The sequence below is a fragment of the Cebus imitator genome, unplaced genomic scaffold (assembly GCF_001604975.1).
Source record: "Cebus imitator isolate Cc_AM_T3 unplaced genomic scaffold, Cebus_imitator-1.0 Scaffold88, whole genome shotgun sequence".
NCBI lineage: Eukaryota > Metazoa > Chordata > Mammalia > Primates > Cebidae > Cebus > Cebus imitator.
In genome coordinates, this window is record NW_016107403.1 from 1,200,204 (window position 1) to 1,211,269 (window position 11,066).

The window sequence follows — 11,066 nt, forward strand, 5'->3', positions numbered from 1 at the left end:
TTACATTTCACAATCCTTTTCAAAAATGTTGGTCTAGTGTCCTAAAATACTCAGGTAAAGAGGGTCATCTGATCTAGCTTCTGATATCATCTAGGTAGCCAACCACTTAGAATAATTTAAAGAATTTGCAACAACTAATCACGTGCTCCACTAACACTAATTTCTAAGACTTCTTAGTTTCCCATGCCCATTTCCCACTTACCTTTATGATCGTAAATCACACTCTAACGCAGTCAATCAGACTACATCAAATTAAGAGTGGACTGTGATGGCAGAAACTTACCACCACTCTTTGCAGTTTAGGTTATTTGCCAACTTTTGAACTACAAATGACACCATCTATGACAGGAGACAGCAAATTATGGCCCACAGGCCAAATCCAGCTCACCGTCTTTGTATAAATAAACTTTTATTAGAAAACATTCACATTCATTTGATTACACATTGTCTATGGCGGGTTTTGTGCTACAATTGCCAAGGAAAATAGGACAGAAGCTATATGGCCTGTGAAGTCCAAAATATTTACTATCTGGTCTTTTACAGAAACGTTTACCAACCCGTAATCTCAGGGAATAAACTATGTTTGGAATAAATATACCAAAGCAATATTTAAGATCTGTAACAATAACCATTAACTAGCTCAGAACACCAACCATCCAAATGGGAACATCCAAATACAAATACTGGTGTATCTGAATAGTTCTTTATCCTATTCTGTATGAAGATTTATTGCCCACCCAAGACAGAGCACTTACCTGCTCAATGAGCTAATCTTTAACATACATTTCTCAAGGATTCACTAGCAGAATAGTGAAGAACCCATGAATATGCTGCTCTGTGCAATCTAATGTAAAAAAAAGTTGCTACAAAACACTCAGAAGTATATAATAAGCAGCAACTGTATAGAGCTACATAAGAATTTCCTTTATATTTTAGATTCCAAATACAAAACTTTTAAAGGCACTTAAAGTAGAAAAGCTTAAGTTCAACATTTTAGGTAATATTAACTGCATTAAATAATGCAAACTAATTTCCTTTTATGTTAAATAACAAGACTTTCATTTCCATGTATGTGAAGTTGAAATCAAAAGATAATCTCTCTAATCTACATTATTCATGTAGCTATTAAAAATAAATGACACTAGAACTTCTAAAAAACAAAGTCACAATATCAAAGTGCTTTGAAACTAGAGAGCACTTAAGAGATCCCCTCCACATTTTACAAATGAGAAAGTTTCTATATGACATGGAACACTTAAGTTCAGAGAACTACTCAGTGGCAGAAACAGAACTAGAACCCAACACTCAACCACCAGTTTGGAAATTTTTCTACTTCATGACCAGGTATGTTCATGTTCTAGGAAAGGGTAGAGTGATATCAAAATATTCTGCAGGTCTGTTTGTTTGTTTAGAGGGTTTTTTGAGGCTTACTACATTGCCCAGGCTGGTCTCAAGCTGCTGGGTTCAAGTGATCCTCCTGCCTCAGCACTCCAAGTAGCTGGGATTACAGATGCATACCACCATGTCCAGCTTCTAGGGTTTTATAAGTGCTAGAAACATATTTGTACGACAATCCACCCAACTTAGGCAACCCTCTTGTCTTTTTAAAAATCAACCATAAAATTATAGAAAGACAAAAATGATTACTTGTAAAGCAGCTCTTATTAGAATGATCAAATAAACAATTGATTATGTTATTATGCTAACAAATTGTCAAAGAGTCAAAAAACTGATATTGGTGAAGGGGCAGTAGGACGGGTGCTCATACACTGTTAGTTTAGCACAATCGTTCTGAAGGTTGGAAATATTATAAAGAGCCTAAAAAGTTCTCACAACCTGAACCACTTATTCCATTTACATGAGTATATCCTAAAGAAAGAGTCTAATATAGAGATCAAATTTTACAAACAAGGATGTCTCCCCCACTATTATTTATAATGGTGAAAGATTAGAACAACCTAATATCCAAAGAGAGAAGTAATTAAATTATGGCATATTCATACAATAGAATACTAGACAGCCACTTTTAAAAGTCGCATTTTCAAAGACATGGGTAAATATTTACGAAGTAAGGTTATAAAAAACAGGGTACATAACTATATGGTCAGTATAATCTCAAGTTTGTTATTACACACACACACAAACACATGTACACACACTCATACATAGAAATAGCATAGACAACGACTGAAAAGAAATACAGAAAAATATTGACAGGGTTATCTCTGGGTCGTGAGACTGCAGATAATTTTTTCTCTTTTTTATAACTTTTCAGTATTTTTCAAATTGTCTATAATAATCACGTATTAGTCTTATACTCAGAAAACATTTTAAAAATTCACTGTTGTCAATTTTAAAATTTTTATAGTTCATATTAAACAGGAAATAAATATTAATGTACTCAAAAGTGTATCTAAAGTATGGAAAATAAATCACTAATGGGTAAAAGTATAATTTCCACACATACATAGGTAGATGACTTTGAATCTAAAAGGGTAACATTATTTTATCTCACTCAAGTATAGAAAGTTGATATTTAATAAATAAAAAACATAAATCTTTAAATAAAATTGGTGCAAGGCATCTAAAAATTGTGCTACTCGGGCATAACACTGAAGATATAAACACTCTCACCAATATAATGTAGACACTCAGTGTTAAGTTAAAATAAGTATAATGCAGTACATACATGGTGACTGAATTATTAACTGAATTATATCTTTTTTTTTGGGCCAAAGTGACTAGACCGGTCTACGCTAAAGAAACAAATACAACACCATACCATTATTTTAGTTGGAAGAGCCGCACCAAAAATCATGACAAAAAAATTGTGTAACTATAAGAAAATCCAGTGACTTATTGATGACGTTAATGATCTCTTGCTAAAAATTCAAGTAAAAGAGTCAAACTGCTTAAAGCACTAAAAAAGCACACAGCAGTGTATGGTCTGCAATGATATGAAAAACACTTAAGAACACTCTTCAATGTTTCCTCATTTGCAGACTATCAAACGTGATCTTTGAAGTCAAGGATTACATCTAAGTTCTTTTACCAATCTTGAATATATATTGTTACAATACAGTAATGACACAAAGGGATGTCACACACAAATAGGCAAACTGCATGTAATTTAAAAAGTTAACTTTAAGATTATATGATTCTAATTTCTGATTTTAAAAAAATCATATAAATATATAAAATATAAAATACATCCTAATATATTTTTACATAGAGCTGAGGTTTACCATTTTAAACAAAAATTCTGAGATGGAATTAATAAAAAACAATTTTCATATATACCACAGAGCAATAAGTTTAAATCAGACTATTTTGAGTTGTGTAGCCCTTTATTAGCAACTAAAATAGAAGGTATCTGTTGTACAACATGGGTAGTAATTGACTATAACTGGAGATTTATTATATTCTAATACAGATCATTTATAAATGCAATTTCTTTATTAAAAAGCTTCCACCTTTTTTGTTTGTTTGTGTACAATTTGCAAAACTATTCTGAAAGCGGAATATATGTGCACAAGTCTGCAAAGAGTGCAAATTTAGGATATGGTAAATGCTTTACAAGTTACTTTCAAAAAACTGTCTGTCACAACTGAGCCTTTACATTGTCATCTTTTTTGATCAAAATACTTTGATGCCAGCCTTCCTTACACTGCCCTAAACTATAAAGCATTTTTAAATGAGTTGAAATTAAGGAAGGACTACACCTACTGGAAAAAAAGAGAAGAAAGTTCTATTAGTTTGAGGTTTCAGAATCCCCCCAAACCCGGACCAGTATCTTGGTAAAGGCTAGGCTGGGACCCCCGACAGAGTATGAGAATGTGCAGGTGGCATCCCTGAGGATTCAGAGCTTCAGTGGACCGTGAGTGCTCCAGCTGCATAACTCACTGAACTGTCTTGCCAGTTTCTACACTGGCTTGACTGGGCATAATTCAAAAAGGAAAAGCTCATATTCATTCCATTCTTCTGGAGCTCTGTGATAGCCTAGAAAAAGAAAAATTTGGTTAGACACACACCACATAAAAAAGTGGGCATTCAATATGTTCCCAGTTTGACATTGTCCACTTCATAGCTGAAGCCTAGATTCTTCTTTTGCTCTTTTGTTTCTTGAATTTCTCTTGTTGCATCATATTAAAATAGAAAAAAAGAATTCCTAATATCATTCTCTCAAATAACTTCTAATCTTGTTTCTTGATAATTAAGTATCAGTTATTATATACCCTTCCTCTCCCTGTAATAATGCCACTTTTTAAACCCTTTTGAACTTTTTAAATATATTTCTCTTTACTGTATAAACCAAATCCCTGGCCACTTCTGTCTGAAGATGTCAGTCTTTGTCTGACTTTGACTATATTTGAAATGTATATAAATTAAAATCCAGATATAAAAGGTATATGCTAGGATTTTTACTTTAATTGTAGATTGCTTCAGCATTTACTTTATAATAAAAATATTATTTGATTCAATTCAGATTTTAGAAAATTAGTATAATTCTAGCTTCAATTTCAAAAATTAGTTTAAGCTCTTGAAAAGCTTTTCTTTGAGCCAATTAATACAGCTTAAAAGAAAAATGCTTCCTAAAAATCATAATATATTACCTTTCAAATCACATTAAAATAACACTGGAGTTAGGGTCCTACCCTAGCCTATTCCGGACTACATTATCTTCTCCATTATTTCCCTGCTTCTCCAAATGAGCCCACTGTTACTTTCTCCTCCCATTCCTGAGTTACTTTCTCCTCCCATTCACTTTCTTCTTTCCTAACGAATGTCATATTTTCATTCAGTATATTAATACTGTTTTACTAATTAGAAAAAAAAAAACAAAACACATCATCTGTCTTGCTTTATTACATTATGAACACCTGAAGAGTAACAGCAGAATCTTCCATTTATTTTTTATAGAGTCTAGACCACTAACTAAAACCAAAAAATTAATTAAGGTCACTTTAGTTTTTATTTATAAAGAGCATATTGGAACTAAGAATCAAGAGAAAATAAGGGTCTCTATTCTAAATAACTTTCTGTATTTAACAGAAAGTATTAAACTGTATTCCAATGATAAATAACTTTATTCAAGTAAGCAAAGGCAATGAAACTCCAAATTATGCTAAAGATACTAAAAAGAAACTTGACCACAGGTACATAAAACCAGTGATGCCACTGTATTACAATAATGAGATATTTTGTAATACCACATGACCAAATATTAAGTCAAGGCTTTCCTAAGGATACTTACATTTAATAACACCCCAATGGGATGTCTTCCACATATAGTATTATGGTATTTCTTCAAGTAATTGCTAAAAGATACAGGGTCTAATTGTTCTATGATACTCATACCCTAAAAAAACAACAAAGAAGAAGAGGGGGAAAAAATAAAAGAAAAAGGACAATATTTATTATTTCCTAATCATATTTTAAAACTGTTACTTAAACATAATTCTTCATTAGGGAGACACAAAGAAAACAGATTAAATAAACCTTGTGAAACATCAGGCTCATTCATCAAAGATAATACCATTATAATTAACTCTATTAACAGAAAGCTTTTAATCCCCAGCTTATTTTCTCCAACCTCCAGGTATGTTTCTATACTACTTTAACCAGTTGTCATTTATCTCATAATCCTCAAACATTTTATAATATTTTAACTTCCTCACAGAAAGAATACACAAAAGTAAGTCTACTCTGAAAATCTGCATATGGAACCTAAAATTTAACTTATGGCTCTTTTCTCCATATCTATTATATTTTTCCTGCTTTTGGCATGAAAAATCAAGAGTTAATTGTAATTGAACTATTTCCATAACATATACTTCAATATCAACAGTGTAAGGTATTTTAAATTACCAGCATTAAATAATCTAGGTATGTGAAAAAAAAAAAACACAAACTAAGAAAATAGTTAACATCTTTTAATTAATTTAAAGCTCATGATAAAAGCAGGTTTAAGCAACACAGATCTCTCTGTTTTTTCTTTTTGAGATGGAGTCTCACTCTCATCCAGGCTGGAGTGCAGTGGTATGATCTCAGCTCACTGCAACCTCCGCCTCCTGGGTTCAGGCGATTCTCCTGCCTCAGCCCCCGGAGTAGCTGGGATTACAGGCACGCACCACCACACCCAGCTAATTTTTGTATTTTTAGTAGAGACCAAGTTTCACCATGTTGGTCAGGCTGGTCTTAAACTTCTGACCTTTAAGTGATCTGCCCGATTTGGCCTCCCAAAGTGCTGGGATTACAGGTGTAAGTCACCGAGCCCAGCTTACAACACTGATCTATACGAACAAGATTAATAATAAAGGAAAGATTTTCATCTCTTTGTTCTTTAAACTAGAATGCCTTGTTTTCAAGATCTTAATACAGAATAAAACTTGTTAGACTACTGTCAAAACAACCACTATGACTTGAACAGTAGTTTACACTAAATTCTACAATCTCCAAATACATTAAATAATGTATTTATAACTTTATAGAGCAAATCACCAAGTCAGGGAAATAAAGCATTGATTCAAGCTAATTCATTCACCAATTATATTATTTTCTTATTCAGTTAAAATATTTTCTATTTAATAAATTGGATTCATAACCTCTGGGAGAAATGTAAATGATGGTTTAACTAGGGACTTAACTGGTTATTCTATTGTTTTTTGTTTTTATTTCACATTTTAACAAAACAGTGTAAAAGCACCAAGAGTAATCAGATAAACATCGTTTAAAAAAACTTATCTAAAAAAATGATAGTAACCAGTAGGTGACAGAAATTTTACAGTGGCAGCATCAAAATTTAATTCTACAAAAAAAAAAAAAAAAANAAAAAAAAAAAAAAAAAAAACCTTTTCTTCAGAATCCAAGTCCTTCACAAACATTATCAATATTCCACATATGTGTGTAAATATACACAACTGAAACATAGACATACACATGTACAATCAACTTTGAATTGCTTGCACATGAATTAGCCACTCTCAGATTGGTCCACAACCAGTTTGTAATGCTAAGTTGGTTGTCCCTTGCCAACCAGGGGGCTTCCAGGTCAACACTCTCCACTGACACTTGGAATATAAGCTCAGAGAAATACTAACTTAAAAGTTAAACCTAAGATAGGCCAGGCAGTGTGGCTCATGCCTGTACTCCCAGCACTTTGGGAGGCCGAGGCAGGTGGATCACCTGAGCTTAGGAGTTGAGACCAGCCTGGCCAACATGGTGAAACCACGTCTCTACTAAAAATACAAAAATTAGCCAGCCGTAGTGGCACACGCCTGTAATCCCAGCTACTTGGGAGACAGGAGAATCACTTGAATCTGGGAAGTGGGGGTTATAGTGAGCCGAGATTGCGCCACTGCACTCCAGCCTGGGCAACAGAGCAAGACTCTGTCTCAAAAAAACAACAAGCAAAAAAAAGTTAAACCTAAGATTAAATAATATCATAATTCTGATGCCAAAAACATCACAGTATATTTCTAATCCAAGAATGGATTATAGTAATGCAGAGATGGAATTCTAAATCTCTTCCATAAATAATGGATGATCAAGATATAACTCCCTAGAGATAAATGAATGGACGCACAAAAAGGCATAGTCCTGGCTCTAAATTTCTCTTTTTCATTGACTACTGTGATTTATTAAAATATAACAAGAGTCATACTACCAATTCTTTGAACACTCACATAGCTACAACTTGCATACATATAGTAAGTGAACTTTTAATGCTCCTGAATGAAGTCTATCTAGAACACCTTACCCTAAATATAAATCAACTCATTAATAAATAACATGACACTGAGATTTTAATGTACATTTTAATATTAAAATCTCAAAGCACATTCAGAACAAACATCATATTTATATACTGATATGAATTTAAACAGAAGAAAACTAATGATCACATTTCAGAAGACAAAGAATTCAAACTAACTGGGCAAGAAATCCTAATATAGAAAAACAGGAGATTATAAATGCAGAGAAGATACTACTAAGTAAAGAGTTCAAAATGAAGATATGCTGCTTAAATTACAACAGAGAAAATTTAAAAATTGAGATGATGGGAGTTAGGAAGTTAAATATGCAATAATTTTAATTCTTGCATATATGTGTGATATAAACTTACTAGTGCAAAAATTAATTCAATTATACTCAATTGGCTGACACAAGTGATATTTTAAGAGGTATGCCTCTTTATAAGAAAATACAAAGGGGAAAATTAAGGCTTTTCTCATAGGTGAACCTCTCTTATTGAAAAATTCATTAAGTATGCAAACAAAAACAATAATGATAAAATTTAGAAATGGAACATTATTAACTAATACAAAATACTGGCAAACACACTTTTAGATATACCTATGTTTTTAGGTTAACAACTATGAGATTACTATTAGGAAAATTCTAAAGAGACAGAAATGCTAGTTCAATGCTGTTGGCAAAAGTCCAAGAAGGTGAAAAAGAATGTCCTTCCCAATTACGCTGAATTACCTTTTTTATTTATTAAAACGGTAGAAGATATGATCAGTGACTCTAAAGTCCAGGCAATGAGAACTTCCTAAGGCATAGTATAGTGAAAATTTGATTGTTCACATAAACTTAATGTGGAGAAGTAGAATGGGTCACTATACTACCCATTCAGCTCTAAGATATAAGGCAGACATAAATACCAAAAGCCTATCCATCAAGGATTATGGGTTTCTAAATTTAAGTTTCAGCAAGAAATACGCACACTGAAAGCTAGCTCCCTAAATTTAGGGGGTGAACCAATCTATCATTGTGTTGACTCTTCAAGTAATCAGTGAATATTGTGTCAAATTCCAAGTGTCAACCCTAAACTAAATAGGCAGTATTAACTGACAAAGCTCAAATTCAGGACTCTGATAAGACAACAAATATGTTCTCTTTTTTAAAAAAGTTTATATTTAATAAAATGGCAATCTAAAAATTATCACCCGGAAGTAAATCTCTCCCAAAAATAACAAACGCAAAGGAGTAGCAAAACATTTTAGAGACACTCATGAAATAAAAACCAGAATCACATCTTTTAATTCCAACATACTTAACACGATATTATTGAATCAATAGAATTCTGGTCTCATTTTTTAAAGGATATACATTTATATTTGCAATGAGTACACATTTAGTGAGGTGGAGTAGGAAAAGGAAATATTCTAGTTTCTTTAAGAGGCATCAACATAAAATCCTAACGGTGAAAGTTCTATAGAAAAAGCTCACCTTAAAAATAGTAGTGCTAAGTAATATACTAATAAATGGCTATCTTACAGAAAATGTAATAAAACCTACGAAGAAGCTGCTGGCTTAGGTTCAAGAGAAAGAAGTATGAGTTGACAAAAGGAACAATTTTCACTTTTAAAATAGTAGGAAGGAAGAAAAGTAGTTCATGTTCAAATTAAGTGACGTAATTGACAAATTTAAAAGAAAAAGAAGTTATAACAGATGAATACAATGACATTTTCAGATTATCCTTGCCAAATCATAATTTACCAATATCCATAATGAAACACTGGTCTACACCAAAAAAAGTAGTATAATAAAAATGATAACCTATGACCACCTCATATATATATACATAAAATATGAATAACTATGGTTGTTATTTCAAGTAAAATTCACAAGATCAATATCTCCAAATAGGTTCCACTTTAGTCATAGTAATTATTGACATTGCAAAGTATTAATTACCCAAAAAACTGGTCTATAGCCAATAAAATTATAAGATTTTCAGAGTTTAGATATCCTATGCTACAGTTACATAATTTTTCCCAACTATATTTGATAGTTTGTTCTCCTATATTTTATGTTTTTTTTCACATAATTTCTAAGATATTCAAGTGCTAGAAATATAAACATTTTGCAATAAGAAGAACAGCTATTTTTCTTTGGCAACTTAGAAATGGTTTTATTTTCCAGCATTGTAATAACTATATTTAGTAATAGTTTTCTGTTAAAAAAGGATCAAAACTTAATTAACATGCTAATTTTGAAGAGATATAATCTAAAATTTTATGCTTAGTTTCTTTTTACTCTACCAAACTTTCAAAATGTACACTTATTAATTGTAACATTTGAATCGAAATGTTACAATTCAAAATTCTTAGTGTTTTTCTAATGGTTCTTTGGAGAGCCATCCAAGTACATTTTGGCTGAAAATATCACATATGAAAACCAAGATAATGGTTTTTAAATGAATTAAATTATTTATAATATAATCTATTAGAAAAGAAATATGCAAAAGTATATTCACCATCTGATTATATACATCAATTAAGACAATACATTATTGAAGTCTGACTAACGACTTCAATATATACATAAAGGTAACACAAACACACCTAAGTTTATGTCTAGAGCTAACCATTCTTATTATTTTGACTCCTATATTCTAACTCCCAGAATTGACTTGTAAGTTGAATCAACAGTACACTACTAAAATAGAACCCTTATTTATGAGCCATTTAAAAATTCTGTATATAAATAAAAATATCTCAACAAATGGACCACAAAAATCAACTCCAAGTCCAAATGTTAAAATCAACCATTAAATTCAATCATATTAATATGAAGCAAATACTCAATATTTATTCAGAAATTACATTCCAGGGGATTTGAATAGAATTTTAAAAATTATGTTCCAGTAATTTGGGATATCTAATGTAAGGTAAATCAGATGCAAATGCAGAAGTCAACCTGAGCTAACTGGTTCTACTGCACAATTTTTTCCCTTTTTTTCTTTTTTGCGACAGGTTCTCAGCAAATTTCAACAAAGTTCCACCAGTGAGTTCTGTTGCAATGACAGGGTTAATGATTACTATAGTAGCCAATCTCATCTCTGTCCTGGCCGTAATTATCTACTGAGACCTCCCAAACGTCCATCTCTAGTCCAATTGAAAGCCTTCTCTGAGCTCCAAACCGAAACAGTCAGCCCATTAGCAAAGCCCTTTTGACTCTTATTTCTGAAAAGATCTGAAGTTACTATCATCTCTCTCTTGAACTTCCTTCTACCAATGGCCCACTGTTGCTACTTCTTTTTTTTTTTTTTTTTTTTT

General features: G+C 31.9%; 1 protein-coding gene across 5 annotated transcripts in view; it reads right to left on the minus strand.

The window, feature by feature from the left end:
• Window positions 1–909: 909 nt before the first annotated feature.
• Window positions 910–11,066, minus strand: part of MEMO1 (mediator of cell motility 1) — a 136,842-nt gene continuing 126,685 nt past the window's right edge. For 4 of the 5 annotated variants that reach the window (XM_037740743.1, XM_017534839.2, XM_037740741.1 and 1 more), the window contains 2 exons: window positions 5,255–5,359; window positions 910–3,999 (listed from right to left, as the gene is read on the minus strand). In XM_037740743.1, the coding sequence (XP_037596671.1) occupies window positions 3,868–3,999; window positions 5,255–5,359 (237 nt within the window). In that variant the 3' untranslated portion in view covers window positions 910–3,867. The remainder of the gene's footprint in view (window positions 4,000–5,254; window positions 5,360–11,066) is intronic. The other variant, XM_017534835.2, reaches the window with a different exon arrangement.